Source organism: Gadus morhua, chromosome 16 (assembly GCF_902167405.1).
Source record: "Gadus morhua chromosome 16, gadMor3.0, whole genome shotgun sequence".
NCBI classification, from domain to species: Eukaryota; Metazoa; Chordata; class Actinopteri; order Gadiformes; family Gadidae; genus Gadus; species Gadus morhua.
The window spans coordinates 4,639,741-4,657,273 of NC_044063.1; the positions used below are offsets into that span (position 1 = coordinate 4,639,741).

General features: G+C 45.8%; 2 protein-coding genes across 3 annotated transcripts; one reads left to right on the forward strand and one right to left on the reverse strand.

Annotated features, from left to right (window-relative positions):
• The first annotated feature begins 100 nt into the window (after positions 1-100).
• Positions 101-2,964, forward strand: LOC115561440 (uncharacterized). Its single transcript, XM_030381496.1, has 6 exons — positions 101-183; positions 960-1,052; positions 1,186-1,330; positions 1,605-1,672; positions 1,761-1,828; positions 2,014-2,964. The coding sequence occupies exons 1-6, from the start codon at positions 161-163 to the stop codon at positions 2,919-2,921; spliced, it is 1,305 nt and encodes a 434-aa protein (XP_030237356.1). The 5' UTR covers positions 101-160; the 3' UTR covers positions 2,922-2,964.
• Positions 2,965-3,460: 496 nt separating this feature from the next.
• On the reverse strand, positions 3,461-14,363 carry spartb (spartin b). 2 transcript variants are annotated; one of them, XM_030381494.1, is made up of 8 exons: positions 14,141-14,363; positions 12,607-13,487; positions 10,519-10,716; positions 8,481-8,664; positions 8,148-8,342; positions 6,400-6,558; positions 5,568-5,658; positions 3,461-4,627 (listed from the first exon to the last, which is right to left on the reverse strand). In XM_030381494.1, the coding sequence occupies exons 2-8, from the start codon at positions 13,483-13,485 to the stop codon at positions 4,423-4,425; spliced, it is 1,911 nt and encodes a 636-aa protein (XP_030237354.1). In that variant the 5' UTR covers positions 13,486-13,487; positions 14,141-14,363; the 3' UTR covers positions 3,461-4,422. The 2 variants fall into 2 exon arrangements, with proteins under 2 accessions (XP_030237354.1, XP_030237355.1); XM_030381495.1 differs by lacking the exon at positions 3,461-4,627 and adding an exon at positions 4,684-5,325.
• Positions 14,364-17,533: the final 3,170 nt, after the last annotated feature.

Consider the following 17,533-nt stretch of genomic DNA (forward strand, 5'->3'; position numbering starts at 1 on the left):
CGTAAAGGGTTTGGAAGAATATTGTTGTAGGTGTCGAGGAGAAACGTGGTCGTTAGTTAATTAATTAATTAACGCGTACCTCCACGAGGAGACCCCGGGGACCTGCGTGCTAATCCGCAAAACGCCATTCTGCACGAGAGCTAATAAACATCACTTAAATATGCCGAGGAGAGCGAGACGAGGGTAATGTGCACGTGTCGTTATGCCTCAACATAACAGCACCACAAACATGCGACTTTAGATCCACAGCGTTACACCCACTTGCATAATGTACATCTATCGGGTAACACATATAACCACGTGTAGCTGGAATTGTAACAAAAGCCAACATTGGGGTTTGTGAATTCACATCAACATGAATGAACATCAGGCCAATGGCCTACGTTGAATGACACAATTTCAGTCTATTTCTATGCACAAATATATGATGTTTTTTTCAGTCTGTTCAACAGAAATATAGTCTGTTATCTCTAATTTAACATATACTAGTTACAATTAAATCAAATATATTTGTGCTCTGCTTAATAGGAGAATTAACAACCTAAATAACTCTAAACATGTTCTGTTTACTATCACTTGGAACACTTTCTCATGTAGGCTACTCAGTAGGCTACAGCTACAGCAATGTATGAATGACCTTTACTGTTTCTTGTCGATTATTAGCGACCATCTGTGGTACTTTATTCTTTCTAGATTCATTCATATTCGACTGTACTTCTATTCCACAAAAACGATTTACTCTTAACACATCCAATATCTGATGAAATCCACGTCCTCTAATTGAGACATTTTGATGTGAATACATAAAAGAGTATGTATGTATTGATTTATTAGAAACAATCATATCATTTAGTCTTGTTTGCAGTCTCTGGTTGGTTAAAAAAATCGAAAATGTTCCAAATTAGACTTGAACGTTAAATCATCTACTGCACGGTCTACCCTACTGCACGGTCTTCTAGACCGAGAGAACAGGAGGAAGAGGATGGCGAAGACCTCCAGGACAGCAGTGGGCTGCAGGCGGCTCTTCATTCACGCAAAGAGCAGAAGAGAAGGTGGGAGGGGAGCCAACTTATATCTGTCATCTATTGCTATCATCTAAGATACCTTATTCGGGGACAGCAACCTGTGTGTGTGTGTGTGTGTGTGCGTGCGTGTGCGTGTGCGTGTGTTACCGTTGGTTACCAGGCTCCACATCAGGACGTCCTGTCAGAGCCTGTGCGATCTCCTGCCGTTCGTCGAAGGACCCCTTGACACGGCGACCACCCTAGAGCTCACGGCGAGATACATCGGCTACATTAAAACCCATCTGCCCCCAGACCTCCTCGCCACGGTAGATACCCCGTCCTTCTGCTCATCTACCCGTCTGTCCGTCTACTCTGTCTGTCGGTGGTCCGTCAGTCTGTCTGTCCGTCTGTGTTCTCCATAAGTCTGTGATCTGCATGTTCAGCATAAGAAGCTGCTTGTGTACCCTGTCCTTCCGTTCATCTACCTGTCTTGTCCGTCTCCTCTTTCTGTCTGTGGTCCGTCTGTATGTCTGTCTGTGTTCTCCATAAGTCTGTGATCTGCATGTTCAGCATAAGAAGCTGCTTGTGTTTTGTCCCCAGGTTAATCAAACAGTAGAGCAGAACATGAAGGGCTCATGGCAAAAGCGAGAGAATTCATCAAAGAGAAGGTCAGCGGTTACAATGGCAACATAGCAAGTTCCTTCTGGCCGATAAACAACAATGCTTTACACGTACACTGCCGTCCCGTGACCCTAGGAAGACGAGTGGTCTGAGGAAGAACACCACGCAGAGGTCAAAACCATCTGCCGAGAAGACTCCTGACAGTATAGTATACTTTATTCTTTGCATATGTTTTGTATTTTGTAGCTCTTGCATCTCTTTATTTCAAAGAAAATTGTTGTAATTGTTTTTTTATTACCGCCTGTACTTACTTCTGCCTTGCGTGACGTCCACGTTTCCCATGTGGCATTAATAAAGAGCTCTTGATCCTACTTTATGGTATTCTCAGATGCTGCCCTCTGGAGGAACGTCCAGCCCCTGATTAGTGTGTCGGCCAACCAGCCCAACGATCAGACCGCCGCTCCTCTTCTCTTTGCCGATCGACCCTCTCCTCCACGCCAACCTCCTCCAACCGGCGCCGTTGTCACGCCAATACTGCTGGACAAGTCGTCGGTGCCTCGTGGACAGATGCTGCCTCTGTGTCAGGAGCAGTCCTTCTCCTCCTTCTCTGCCCTCACCTTCTCCTCCTTCCAATATGTAGAGAACAACTGGATGGTCCCCTCTCCGCGGGCATTCTCTAGTCCAGCCCTCCCTAGCCCCACCTTCTCCGGCACCTCCTGCCCCAGCCCTGCCCTAAACGCCATGACGTCATCAACAAACGCCAGCCATAGGGGCGTCCTGCCAGGCGCCACCGGCACTGCCCTGGGGGGCGAGTCCGCAGCCGATCACGTTGTGACGCTGCAGATCATGGACGTCGCCGCCCCCAACGTGACCGACGCAGGATCAGGGGAGGTCACGACGACGGCGGCGACGGCGGTGAACTTGGACGCGGTCTGGGACCATCAGGATCAGACCATCGTGCTTATCGTGCTGCCCCCCGCTATCAGTGACGTCACAACCACCCAGGGGCAACATCTGCCGTCGGCGGCGTCGGCGGCGGCGCTGGAGAGAGAGAACGCCACCGTGGCGGTCGCAGGGTCAGCGACGGCGTCGGGAAGGTGGGAGGCTTCGTTTGACGCCCCAGTCCAGCAGAGTGGCGTCAGTGGTAGTCCAATCACGACGGGCGCTAAGGGCAAGGTTGGTCCCTATTGGCTGGACCTGCTGTTTGATGACAGCCTGTGCATCCCGGAGGCCATATTTGAAAATAATCAGACGGGGGAGGATCACACCAACGACCAAACACTTGGCACATTGTAGTGTCAGTTATCTGTTGCGTCCGACAAGGATATATATATATATATATATATGTTGGTGTATATATATATATATATATATATATAACGTTGGTGACGTTAGTATTCAGCCTTAATGTAAAAGTAAAAAATTAACACAGAAGCTAAGCCGAAATGCTTTCGTTCTTCAGCATTGTTTGTTTGCGTTTTCCATCTCTTGTCATTTCGGGTAAAATACATGACTAGTTAATTGTCTTTTTTTTTTTTTTGTTTACTTGACAATAAAATATTTGTTCAACAGCACTAATTCTTTACTTGTATGATGGATGAATTGATCAATGTTTGTTTAACGTAATTGCCTGTTAATACCAGTATTTATCTGGTTTATCTTAATATTACTAAACGTTTGTATCTTACATGAATGAGAACGTGATTTGAGGTGAAATCCAAAACAATGATTCAAAATAGAAAACGGTCCGGGCATAGCCATAAAGGTCAGCTGTTATACTTGAGCCACTAGGTGGGGTTGTAGGGCTAAAATAAAATCTCTTGGACAACGCCAAATACAATCACATTTAACACTGAAACTTTATTTCACACGTTGTTAGTAAGAAATGATGGTGGTGCATTTCTTTGCTAGTTGCATTTATAATTGTTACCAATGTTCACAAGCATGAACTTAAGAATGATGAGATATCTCCCAGGAACAGCGATCCTTTCTTCGCTGCTTGTGTTAGAAATGGGGACACACAAGCCACACACCAATTATTTGCCTTTTACTTACAAATGACTTTGTAACTTCATACAATCAGACAGCTTTGGAAACACAGTGGTACTACACTCTTCCAGTTACAGTGTTGACTATAGCAGCGTGGTCGATTTCTGTTACAATACAATAGATCGATAAACTGTTAAAAAAAAATCGACCAAACTTAAGTTTCATCTCAAATTAACTTAACGGTAGTTACAGGCACAGTAGGTAGCATAGTTTTGTTTCGAAAAGGGTAAAGCTGGCAGTAGAGTGGGATTGAACCGTGAATCTGGCCCTTCTGTCGCAATTGGTATTATTGTTTGTTTTTTGTTTTTTCAAAGCAGATATAAAAGCAGATCTGCCAACGTCATCTTTCGAAGGGATGACGCAGACTCGATCAAAGACCAGGCGTTTTAGGATTCTAACATACCATCGAAGCCTTCCGGAACATCTTTGGAAAAATATTATGCAACGTACAGCTCCAACCATTATTTCACATTATTATTGAATATATATTATATATCCAGTACGACACAGAGGTACCCATGGAAACAGGGGACATTTAATTATTACACTGCATTTCTCACTATCAAACCAAACTGTTAAAGGGTAAAGTGCTCAGAACCAGTCAATTCTAAAACTAAAGAGTATATACTTAAACATAAACATTTGTCTTAAATAAAGCTCTTTAAATATAGATTTCGGTTTTTTGGTCAGAATCGATATGGAAAGGATATGCGTTAAGGCAGTTCTGCGTTGACGGAGCCCGGTAAAGTTATTTCTTAAACTTCTCCATTTGTTTCTCTTGCCCCGGTGCATCCTGGAGCTTGTAGTCTTCCAGCAGGGCCGCTGCCGTCTGCTTGCCAGTTCTTTTCACCACGGCCTTGATGCCGAGGTTGTCGATGTTGAAGGCCGTCACGCCCACGTTGATGGCGGAGTTCATGGCGAGGTCGGTGGCCTGGCCAGCCGCTGAGCCATACCTTAGCGTGGAATTAGCGGGAAGGAGAGGAAGAGAGAGAGAGAGATTCACAGAGAATGGGTGGAAAGAGACGGGGGGGGGGGGGGGGGGGGTAGAAACATTCATAGGTGGAAAAAGAGGAAGGAGGGACAGGTGGAGGAAGAGAAAGAGGAACACGGACAGGTTAAAGACACGAGGGCGAAAAGGACAGAGTGTAAAAGACAAAAACAAAAGAAAGGAGAGAGATGTCAGGCCAGGGTGACATGCAAGGCAGGATCCCAACCATGCATTGTCATCATCACCGACCCAATCGCTTTCCTCAATCGTCGCCCCTTATAAATACCCATCGTCTGTGCGGCAATTAGGCAATTAAGGACCACAAAATCTTTCCCCTCTGATCTGTTATAATGGGAATACTATTAATTATATTTTAATTATAATTACGGAAAGGGGGGGGGGGGGGGGGGGAGAGAGAGAGCAGGAGATCTTTCTTGAGAGAAGGCACCAAGAGCAGATGCCCGACCGGAGAGGGTGGGGGGGGGGGGTTGCAGGGGGGTGAATTAACCCTAGCCATGATTACTCTACCCAACTGCATTCTGGGTAATCAGTTGAGAACAAAGTTAATGCAGGAGATGAATGAGAGGAGTTTAACAGCAATTGATTAAAGAGTTAGGTTAGGGAGAGGCACACTCCTTTGGGGGTCTCTGGAGACCCCTATATCTGTAAAGCAAGTGGAAGAGGAATATATGAGCTGTCGTTTGCTTTCTGTGTTTGAACGAACACAAAAAGCTTTTCCAAATGCAAACATCGGAAATCGGGCTTGTCTGTAAGGTTTTGGGACAAGTTCTGAGTTTTCTTTTTCTTGAGCATTTGTCAAAGATTTTCCAATTTTGGAAAAACTTCTGGAGCTGTGTGTGAAGTGAGCCGAACACGACGCAAGTAGATGGAATATAAAGCCTTACTTGTGTTTCACGGTGGTGACCGTTTCTGAAGCGACATTCGTGGTGATGTTCTTTGCTGCGCATTCCAAGCCGGTCCACATGGTGGCGAACCCTGTCGAGGGAGACCGAAAATGTTTCTTTAATAACATTGTGTAAAAATTACTCCCATCTAGTGGTACAATTGTATACTGCATTCAAACTAATAGTGCTCGCTTGTTCAAAAACTACGGCGGGCAGTATGTGCCAAGAAGCTGTGTCATGACATCCAGTAATACCTCATCGAGTCATTCGAGTGATGATGAGGTTCGTCATTTCAAACAAATTTCATACTGCATTGTATCATTAGTGTAAGCGAATCATTCACGCTGGCTCAGAGTGAAAACGCGTTTGCATTTCCTGTACCCTGTAGTGCTTTTTGTCCCTCTCGGCAGTTCATAGACCGGAAGAACATGGAAGCCTCTATGAAGCTTACCCGTCCTATGCAACTACATATAAATTATTCTTCGCTCAGGAGGATAAGTGAGATTTTTGGCAGAGATCATTTTACACCAATGAGGACTTATTTATGAATGAATACGTTGATTTGAGGTAATAAATGACTTAAAATATTACACAGTGTCCCTTTAACACCCACGATGACTGAGAACAGCATCCCGCATTTCCATGTAGACTTGAACATAGTTTTGTCTTTAATATACATTACTTGATCCTTTGCTTTACTGCCTTCAAGTGTCTTTAAGATTTCTTTTAAGCATTTGAATCAACTTCAGTGTGACTTTTATGTTGCCATGCCAAGCAGTTTTCTCCCAAGTAAAGCTGAATTGATTCATTCATAGATATTTCTCAGTCCTACCTTGTACTCCGCTGGCCGCCACCACCATGGCGCCTTCAATGTTGGAGCGGCCATCTTTGTCCTTCTTCATGGACTCCGGGATCAGTTTACCCCCGTGCTTTTTCACATGAGGCGCCATTTCCCGACCGACGCAGCCCGCCACGGTGACAACGCCGTCCACTGCAGGGATGGACGGAGACAGGTCATTAACGGGTGGTTTGGCATGTTTTTGAAGACTTTTCCCTTTGCTTATATATGACATATGTATACATGTTTTACGTCTGCTAGAAAAATCTAAGTCTGAGCCAGGGGGAGTACTTGTACGCACGAGAACGCCACTCAATAAGTGTTTGTAACAGCTGGATTACACTCCAACTTCACTTCTGTAATAGTGTGACGTGCAGTGGGCGGGGCTGAAGTGCAGAAGTCGTGCCTCCCTGCTACCCACAATGTTTCCAACTTCTCGGGTGTGAATTTGCAGACACACGCGCAAAGCATTCGACCAATCGCAACAGAGTGGGCGTGCTGACCAATCAGAGTAGACGGGCCTACTCGGGGTCGGGATAGGGGCCTTAAAGCAACATGACACGAAACAGAACATTTTTTGAAAGATGCAAAAATTGGTTTTGCAAAAACAAAAAGAGTGTGAGAATAATAAGGGGAACTTTTAAAATCCAGGCATGTATCCCCAGGAAAAGGTAGGGGTTAGGCGGTGAACACAGAGACAGGTGATTAAAGTGCCAGTAGGGGTTAGGCATTGACTACAGAGACGGTCAACAGTGATGCCAGAGTTTTATAAATCCAGGGTGGTGAAAGTAGTAGTATGGAACCTCTGTTCATTTTCAATTTCCAAAGGGCGTCACCAACAGGCACAGACCAAAATGCCTCTGGACGCCATTGGATAGGCCCTCAAACCAATCAGCACTGAGCGACGAAAAAATTACATCTTTCTTCTCAAAAAAAAAGTGCAGTCTTCCGTCGTTCTTTTTGTGAAAATAAACCGTTGCACGTTTAATACCAGCCCAAAGACGGAATCAACAGACAGTTCTACATCAGCAGCAGCAGCCATCTCTGGCTACTTATCCAGCTTCATGTTGGGGAAACGGTTGTGATTGATCGGTCTAGTTTTTCCTGGGCAGAGAGAATGTTGTGGAGGAGTGAGGCAAGACCTATCTGCAGAGCAAATGAAACACGAGTTCTCTGAGATTCCTCTGGTACCCAGTGCTGGAAGATTAAAGGGGACCTATTATGCTTTTTCGACTTTTATGACCTATAAACGTTGTTATAATGATTGATAGTCATGTTTAACCATACTAAAGTGTCAAATAATGACGTACATGCATTTCGACTTATTCCCTGCTGACATTCTGGGGTGGCTGTGCAGAGCGCTAAACACTCGGAACAACGTTTGCGATTCACTTGTTCACATTTCCGGGAAATCATCTACGTGGAGGCACTCCTGCCACGCCCCCATATGCCTGGTCAAATCAGATTTGGAGAGGAGGAGGGGGTGGAGCTCGACTGCCCTTCGCAGGTCTTCCGGAAGGTAACCAATCACAACGGAGTGGGGTTGGCAGGAGGGGGGCGAGGGGGCGGAGAAGGACGAAACCGAGCGTTGACAGAGAAGGCTGAAAGCAGCCAGATGAGAGGAAGAGTTTCCCGAAAATCGTTTTTTGTGCTGTAATTCGTGTCAGGTTGCGCTATAGGAGTCATTAATAAGAAATTAAGACCAGAACAGTAGTATAATAGGGTCTCTTTAAAGAACTCACCCAGGAACTGGCTGACGCGGACAGCGCCCCCGGTGGCCTGCTTGGCGACCTGCAGGCTCTTGGCGACTGACGGGCTGACCTGCGTGGGGGTGTCCTCCGGCGTGATGTGCTCCCGCAGTTTGGACGCCCCCTTCTGGATGGCTATGTTGGTGTACTCCGCTCCCTTCACCAGGCCCCAGCTCAGCCACGACGCCCCTGGAACCCGACAACAACCACAACAACAGACTAAGAGGGTCAGAGTCTCCCTGGGTGGTGCACAGAACCTCGGTATGACTGCTAGCGTCTGGTTAGCTCTGGTGGCTCCAGGTTTAAAAAGGCTCAGAGATCCCAGACCTGTGAGGATGCCACTGGCCACTCGCTCGCTCCACTCGGGCAGGCCGTCGCTCTCCTCGGGGTCCTCCTCCCCCGTCGCGGCCTGCCGTGGCCGGGCAGGGACCAGGGCGGAGGTCGCCCCCTGCTGGGGGGCCAGAGGCACCTTCTGGCTGAGGTTGATGGAGTCGGCCGCCTCGTCTGGGGGCTGACAGCAGCAGAGACACATCAGCACACCGGGCCCTGAACACACGGCGATCGGAGACGCATCCCGCGCACACTCGCCCCGGGACACCGGCGCCCAGATACAAAACGCAGCGCCGAGGTCTGCGCTTGGCTCTCGGTGATCTCCTTCTCTGTGCTCCTCGCTCTTTCCCCATTTCTCCCTTTCTTTCTTTCCCTCTCTCTTCTCTTCTTTCCCTCTCTCTCTCTTCTCTTCTTTCACTCTCTTCTCTTCCCTTCTTTCGCTCTCTCTATTTCTCCCTCTCTCCCTTCATATTTCAAGCTCTCCCTATCTCCATCGAGAACACATCCTCTCATTGTGCTCTGGACATTCACAATGCCATCGTTTCTTTCCATCAAACTGAATCGGGGCTTTGAGAATTTTCTGCAACGGAGGATGCTGATTCCCCCAATATATGATTAGATTACTTAATGATAAAATAAGGAGATCTGCATGATAAAGCATTCAAAATTGTTTTGTATACTGTGATTATTCCAGATTGTTAATCGCTTTGGATAAAAGCGTCTGCTAGATGATTATCTCCCTAATTAGGTTTTAGATAACTAATCTAAAATTTGATGGTGGACCGCCTCATGTCTTGATTTCTTTATTTTCTTCATATTTGTTTCGACCAATCATGTGCCCGGTGCCTGGAAGCAGCGTTTAATTGGTGACCACAAACTCGACCACCAGTAGTAGCCCGTCTAAAAAGGTTTCAAATCCCCAAAGCAGCGGATTACTGTTTCTCTTTGGTAGAATATCCCCATAACAAAACAGGAAAGTGTAACCCCAACCCTTCAGTTTTATAATCCTGGCCCAGGCTCTGTGCCGTTTGCCCCTGAAGTCCTGCCTTAACATAGAAGAACTGCTGAATCCGAGATTAGCTACGTGGCTAAAACATTAATGTGAAAGACTAGGGTGTCAAGAGAGAAAAATACAAAGTGCCTACTTTCATAAAGGGCATCAACAGGCAGTCCATTGGAGGCGAAGTCCAGCCTGTCCATAAAAGGACCCCGACCTAATCTAGCTAGAGGACACTGCTAGAGAGACTAGGAGAGACGCTGTCCCTCACTCAGAGGTCCATCGCTCCCCACTAAGAGCATTAGGGGTTATTACCGTGTCTTGGCTGACTCATCTTAAATCCCCCGGGCTGATGCAGGAGAGGTAGAGGAGACAGAGAGCTACAGCGTCAACAACAGTGTAGCACTGGGCCGCGCGGGACCTGACTATCGGCTCAACAGTCAGCACAAACGGTTGGCCGATTTGCTCGCTAGAGCGGGACATAATTACAGCGACTCCCCCAATAAGTCGAATGGTGATTTGTAGAACAGTTTGAATTGACTTGGTTAGCTTGGAAGTAAACCTAGTAAGTTTCTGATAAGGCCTAAAAAAAAAAAAAGTTTGGTTCCTGTTGGTTGTCAGTTGAGGTCATGGGTAGGTAGGGAATTTATTTTATTTTTTTATTTTATTTTTTCCAGCGGCAGCGAATGATAGGTAGGTTGTTTTCATTTAAAAACGAGAAACAGAATGAAGAGGTGCTGTACCAAAACGTAATTATAGTTTGCATCAAAAAAAAGAAAAATCGTTTTTTATTTTTTTATTTTTTGATAAAGCTCATAAAATAATTTGGGTCGCACATAAATTGACAGGGTCGGTCGGAAACCGTAACCAAACAAAAAAAATTCCGGTCCGGAAATGCAAGGAATGTATTCGAGACAGCAGTGCGGGCAAAAGCCTCATCACTATTTTGATAAACAACCTGAATAGTCCCTGTAAGAGTCCACACAGACAGAATCTCAGCCGGTAAGCCGGTCAGCCGGCGGTAATGCAGATCCTCACCTGAACTCTGAGGTCCGTCATCTGGGCCAGCAGGTCCTGGAACAGCTCCCGGTCGGCGGCGGGAAGCTCCGCGGACAGGACCACGCCCACGTAGGACCCGGGCGCCGCCGCCATCATGTCAGGGAACATGTAGACCCCCGTGTTGCACAGCAGGGCCGGGGTCTCCGAGGCCATCAGGGGGTAGAGCCAGTCACACACCTGCCGGCGGAGAGGAAGGTCACGCATCAAAGTACCGCTCACCTCTCATCAACTCAAGGAACTGGGGTCTCGTTTATAACCGTTGCGTACGCGCAAAACGGGGCTGAAATCGGCGTACGTGACTTTCCACGCCAAGGTTGTGATCTATAAAAAAACCAACTTGACGGGAGAATGTGCGGAGCCCTAAGCAAACTCTGACCCATGCGTACGCAGGGTTTTATAAATCTGAATATTTGTGGGCGCACGCAAAACTTGGCTTTTGGGCGCACATTTTGAAGCCAATGAGCTTTACTACTATTGACTAGTTTGACATTTAGTAGATGCTGCTTTATCCAAAGCTGGGGACATTGGTTTCATATACATGTCATTAATGCAGGTTAGGTGGTGCACGGTGTAAGGTGTAACATTATCCCGTGCAAGGTGTGTCATCATAAATGTAGCCTAAAATGTGCCCAGTCCTATTAAAAATGAATTCACAAAAAGTCCTGAAAATTTGAGAGATGACTGATGAGAGAGTACTATAGTCTACTTACCCTACAAATAGACCAAGTAAATAGGTTAACAGTAACCCTAAGTTTGACTTCACGAATACATTTTATGATGCCATGTTTTCTTCCCAGGGGTGTTGAACTACAAGCGTTTTATTTCAACACCGATCAGGATCAGGATCAGTGCTTACTGTCTGCTGGGTGTGTAAAAATACTTGTACTGCTTGAGGGATAATGGCCGCCTGGACAAAGCCAAAATAAGGGGAACCTTTATTTCCTTCTCAATAGCGCTTCTAGAATTACAGAGCATGACGGCTAAGAAGGCTTGATGACTACCCGTGTGTAATTCCCACAGCGTCCACAAGACCGACTATGGGAATTGGGGAATTCCTATTTGCCCACGCTTGACTGTTTACTGAAAGAATGCAAAAGAAAGTTTGAGATTCGATTTTTCGATCTCTACCGGGAGCCAACTGGCCTGTAGGCTTCTTGGTTGAAGGACTGGTGAAGAGTTGCAGCATGATAACGTTGCGATTGATTGTAGATAACATCAGCATAAAATATCATTCATCTTAAAACCTCATAAAGGAATGTTTACACACTATACTAACAGCTTGATTATAGTTTTGAATGAGAGCCCTTTCGGTTGACCTTTAATCTTAGTTTACTAGGTGTAAACTACAGCCAGTCTTGTTGAGATGGCATAAGATAACTTAGTAATTGGTGCGTGTCGAGAATACAAATAAAGATATTGGACCATATGAAGTGTCCATAACTATTGTTACACTGCATTTCATTCGTCAGCAAAGATCACAACACACCGGCCTAGTCTGGCGTTCAACAGACGATGACCACGATCACGCCGTCTGCCGCCAGAGTGGCTGATTTGTGAAGCCCAGGATGACATTATCGCCAGGGATGCCTGTGGATTAGGGACTCTGTAACTGGATCACATGATCCAGGACACGCGCTGACTAACCCAGATCATTAACGGGACGCCTATCTCCTCTTCCCTCCTCCTTCTCCTCCTCCTCACTCGTTTAGCTCATGAGTGAGTCGTGTCACCATATTACCAAAACAGGTCAAAGGTCAAAGTCCCTGTCAGTGCGCTATCAGAACAAGCCACAGCCAGAGTGAACCAAACGTCTGGCTACTCTTCAAAGAGGGCATTTGAATGTCCCTTTGTGTATAGAGCAAAAATAATAGGCTAAAAGTTTGTACTATAAATAAAATGTAGACTCTCAGCCAAAAGGTACTGGGTCTGTTTACATAATCAGCCCCCCCCACCCCCTCCATAATTCCCTGCAAGTTTATTTTTATAAAAAGTGTCCGTGGCTGCATGGACAAATAGTTGATCCCCATGCCCTTAGGAACCTTCTAGCGCCCAGCCAGGTGAACTGACCTGCAGGAACGCCGGCGGCCTGCTGGGGGCTCCTCGCGGCCGCTCGCCGGTGAAGCGCACCAGGCGCAGGACGCCCGGGTATGACGGCGCGCTGACCTGGCCGTCGGGCGTCACAAAGAACAACTGCACGCCGTGCGGCAGGAAGAGCAGCTCCTCCGCCTCCTCGCCGAGGCTCTGAGAGGGGGCTGAGAAGGAGGAGTTGGGGGAGGAGGAGGACGAGGGGGAGGAGGCGGCGGCGGCGGAGTTGGACTTCTGCGAGTAGAACTCCCGGCCCACCAGGGAGAGCTCCCCGCTCTCCGTCCCGTAGGAGATGGAGAGGTGTCCGTCGGCGGCCTGGGGGGAGTAGGCGGGGGGGTTCTCGGCGGGGGAGGTCCCGGCCGGTCGCAGGGGGGCGGGGGGGGCGGGCGTCACTCCGGGGCCGCGGCTGGGCCTCAGCGGCGAGACCGGCCTCTTCGGTTTCCCCGGCTTCTCATCCGTGGAGAGCTTAGGGTAGAGAAGACCCTGGGGGCCCGCGGCGACCGCCTCCGACGTTGCCGCGGCGACGCCGGGTCCCGGTCCTCCGTTGCCGTCGCCGCCGTCGTCCCTGGTCTCGAGGATGGCCAGTCGGGTGGTGATGTTGTTCAGGGTCTCCCTCATCTTCTCCTGCATCTGCCTGGCCGCGTCCCAGGAGCTGCCCACACACTCGCCCCCCTGCGATGGCACGCTGGTGGCCCTCAGCAAGTGCTGCCGGCCCTGCTGGTACAGCTCCAGGGCCCGGCCCCCATGCCCGGCCTCGTCCTCGGTCAGGGCCTTGTGGAGGCAGTCGAAGGCCCTCTCGTAGCCGTCCTTGATCACCTGGAGCCGTGCGTTATCGAAGGCATCCTGTTTGCCTTTCTCCATGCCTGACGATAACCAGGAGGTGGGGGAGGAGGTGTTAGTGGACGACACTATATCGATAGGAAGAGGAGCTTTCAAAACATGAGTGTCTTTGCAGAATTCTGCTGCACGGTTTTTGTTTTGTTTCAACTAAAACTACGTGTGCATTGTTTACACTAGGCACTGTCCCAGACCAGCTAAATAATATATAGTCCATCCTCTCTTAAGAGATTACCCTTCTTGCTCTTTAAAGAACAGCATGAAGTACTGACAGTATGATCAAAATCAATATCAAAACAGTGTCATTTCTTTATTCCCTAGCTCTATATCGAACTTAAAATATTTGTATTACACCCATACCATCAGCTTTAGGGCTAACGATTCCCTAATTATGGTTAATGAGCCATTCAACAGCAAACAATTGCGATGCGTAGTAACTTAAGAACACCTGTGGCATGTCTTTGCACAAGCCTTCTCAATGTAGTTTACAACATTTAAACACATTCAGTTACAGTTAATTCGACGTCCCTGATTCGGGGGACCCTGGCAGTTTGTAATGTACTTGTAAAGTAGTTAAACAACTAGGGTGAAGAGCCTCCAGATGTTTGCGAAGATACATGGAGGGACAAGTTGCGTTGGCTTCACTAGTCACTACGCCATAGGTCACACATGAACTCACCGTAGCCCAGGACAGAAAGCACGCCAAGTAACGTAAGTTGCAGAGGTCCTTTTACTTCAGAGGGTTATAGCTGTATGTGAAGCGTTTTCTCTATGACGCCACAGAAACTTCCCCACGGTCTATATCCAAAATAACGCAAGGATCCAGAGGTGTGTCACGCCTTGCGTCATGCTATCCCAGAGATAAATAAAAACCCAAAAAGAAAACGCGATCGGTTTTCTACGGTGCGCAAGAAGGAACATACGGCAAAGGAGCCTTTGTCGACTCAATGTCGCCCCCTCTGTGTATTTGATGAATAGATAAAAATATATCCACTCAAGGTTAATCAGCAATTTGATTGATGTTCTGAAGACAAAGCATTCTCCCCCAATTAGGGAAAACCATGTGATTTAAAGGATTAGTAGGAGGTAAATGGTATAATAATGACTCACCATTTTACTGAATTGGATGTATAGCCTAGATGGTCATCTTGAATGGATTAAAATATAATCGGAAATTCAACATATGTTAAAATATTATATGCTGGCTGAAACACTATTATTATAAAAAAAAACAAAAAAACGACCTCTGCAGAAAGGTGACCTGCCACTAACATATTACATCAGAGCAGTATCGGATTAATATTATGATAGTTTTGATTAGGATGATAAACATAGTTATTTATCTAGAAATGTATTTGTTTCGTTTTTCATAGTTTATCATGGTATTTATGTGTTATATCACAAAATAGTCTATTTATGTGATGAATAAATTAGTAGTTATCTTCTTCTAGTTTTTTTTTCAACTGATAGTATGACATCTACTGACCTATGCACACTAACAAGAGTACTTTCATGGGTCACAATTGATACATGTCTGAGACCCTGAGGGAGCTAGAGAGAGAGAGAGAGAGAGAGAGAGAGAGAGAGAGAGAGAGAGAGAGAGAGAGAGAGAGAGAGAGAGAGAGAGAGAGAGAGAGAGAGAGAGAGAGAGAGAGAGAGAGAGAGAGAGAGAGAGAGAGAGAGAGAGAGAGAGAGAGAGAGAGAGAGAGAGAGAGAGAGAGAGAGAGAGAGAGAGAGAGAGAGAGAGAGAGAGAGAGAGAGAGAGAGAGAGAGAGAGAGAGAGAGAGAGAAATGTAACTGCGAGGCGGTAAGTCTGTACTTTTTGCCTGTCAGACATTTTCCAACAGTCAAATAAACGTCAGAAAGGTTGGAGTGAAAACCAACCTATGCCTGTACTGCCATACAAGCCTGTCTATGAAGCTATAACCATAATGACTACTCGTTATTGTACAAAATGAACCGGTGAACCTTTACAAGTATATGTATTTGACGGACTTGATTGATTGATTGATCTATTCCATTGTGACACCATATAGCTAAATATTAGCAAGCAATTCTAGCATTCAATTTATAGTATTTTAAATAGGCCTATATATCTTATGCTAATTGTATTTGGTATAATAAGCTTAAGTTTACTTGTGATTTAAGAATGTAGTCGGCTTTAGAGGCTCTGTTCCCTTTGGAACATATGTTTTGTCATCCTCATTGTTGTTTATTTAATGCCCTTAATATATAAAATAAACTGTTGTTCCATCATGTTCCCCTTTGTATGAGTCCGTATGGACCCTGAGTTATGTTACATCTAATAACAGTACACAAGAAACGCCTGCAGGGGACGCCACATCTTCGGTTCCATGAAGCGCCGGGGCTAGAGCTGGAAGGGAGCGCACGAATGGGGACAGGCCAGCTAGACGATCCCCCTGTCCTGCACACTGCACTAAACAGCTCGGATGTCCTGCTAGATCGTTTATGACATGTAGCTTTAAATTGTATCCAGAGAATGACAATACTATTCAATAAAAATAAAACATAATATTTTATATATAATATGATATAATATTATAGAAAAAGTATATTTTACACAATTAATCAATTATGAAATGCATAATATTATCACCGTTTTGAAATATTAAGATAAGTAAGTAATCACATATATAATAATGTTCTAATTATGCAATACATTATGTCTTATATATTATTATACTTATTATATACTTATTATGCAGTCTTCAACAAAATGGACTATGAAGCGTAATTTATGTTGAAACATTCCAGTAACCTGGAATCCCTGCTGGCTTTAAGACAACATGAGGTCCAGAAGGAGAAGTCATTAATTCACATTCTGCTCCTCTTCACTTGATTTTTCCAAAAACATTTTCGTACAACGTACAAAAAATAACAAGGGGAAACAAGCTATGATCCATCTAACGATGGAAATATTGATGACATTTTCATTTTCCAAACCTACAGATTGTTTGGATTTGTAACTGATTCATGGCTGGTTAAAATGCAACTTCCTCAGTTCAACTCCTGCAACGTTATGAATTTATACACACATTTATATTGTGTATTTTGGCACTACTTTATTTCACCTGAATCACCCTATGATCCTATATACTATCAAGATAACATGCTAATTATACTGGCATGTTAAGTACCTAGCATTCTAAATATTGAATGTTTCACTTACACGTATCATACCATTCAAAGTATCCTAAGATGCTAATTACCCAAACACGCTAAATATCCAAATAATATGCTAAATAGTCTAAATGCCAAGCACTCTCAACTGCTCAACTGGTAGATAAGGCATCTACATGGCCTGGAGTAGGGGTTCGATTCCCTCTCCAGCTCAACAGGTTGTGCAAGGCATTCACCCCAGCAGGATTAATGCCAGTTGATTTCCACCGAATCACATATAGTATTACCCTAACAAGCTAAGTACTCTAGCATGTGTGTTTTTGGAGGAAATCAGAGAATCCCAGGTGAACACAAGAAGTAAACTCCACACAGGAAGTTACCACACAGACTTTGGAGCACTCGCAGTATAGTATGTGATGAGGCCCAGTACTTCAAGACTCCTGACCATCAAACCCATGTCTAACTGACCTTTACCTAAGAGTTCCATCCCCTGTGCACTCTACTCTATACCAACATATTCATGTGCTAATTAGTCACCAAAATACTTGGGTTTTACTCTGGATAGAACCCTAACTTATAAACAACACCTCCAGCAAGTCAGAGCCAAGGTGGAAGCAAGAAACTGCCTCATTCACCGTCTCTGCGGAACCTCGTGGGGAGCAAGTTTCCCTGTACTCCGGACTGCTACTCTAGCACTGGCCTACTCAACAGCAGAATACTGTGCACCTATTTGGTGCAAATCCACTCACACCTCCAAGCTTGACACAGCCCTCAACCACAGCGTGCGGATAGTTTCAGGATGCATAAAATCTACACCAACCTCATACTTACCAATCCTCAGCGGAATCCCACCACCAGCAATCCGTCGTGAAGCAGCCTGCCTTAACCTTGCACAGAGAGCTCAACGCAGAGCTAGCCACCTACTCCACCA

Bases quoted from the DNA above. Each gene is read 5' to 3' on its own strand.
- LOC115561440 (XM_030381496.1), top strand. From the start codon at position 161: ATGCCGAGGAGAGCGAGACGAGG. The intron at 1,053-1,185 runs GTGGGAGGGGAG...GTTGGTTACCAG, and splicing joins CGCAAAGAGCAGAAGAGAAG to GCTCCACATCAGGACGTCCT. The intron at 1,331-1,604 runs GTAGATACCCCG...TTTTGTCCCCAG, and splicing joins CCCCAGACCTCCTCGCCACG to GTTAATCAAACAGTAGAGCA.
- spartb (XM_030381494.1), bottom strand. From the start codon at position 13,485: ATGGAGAAAGGCAAACAGGATGCCTTCGATAACGCACGGCTCCAGGTG. The intron at 8,665-10,518 runs GTGAGGATCTGC...TGCTGCTGTCAG, and splicing joins TGACGGACCTCAGAGTTCAG to CCCCCAGACGAGGCGGCCGA. The intron at 5,659-6,399 runs GTAGGACTGAGA...CTCCCTCGACAG, and splicing joins GGCGGCCAGCGGAGTACAAG to GGTTCGCCACCATGTGGACC.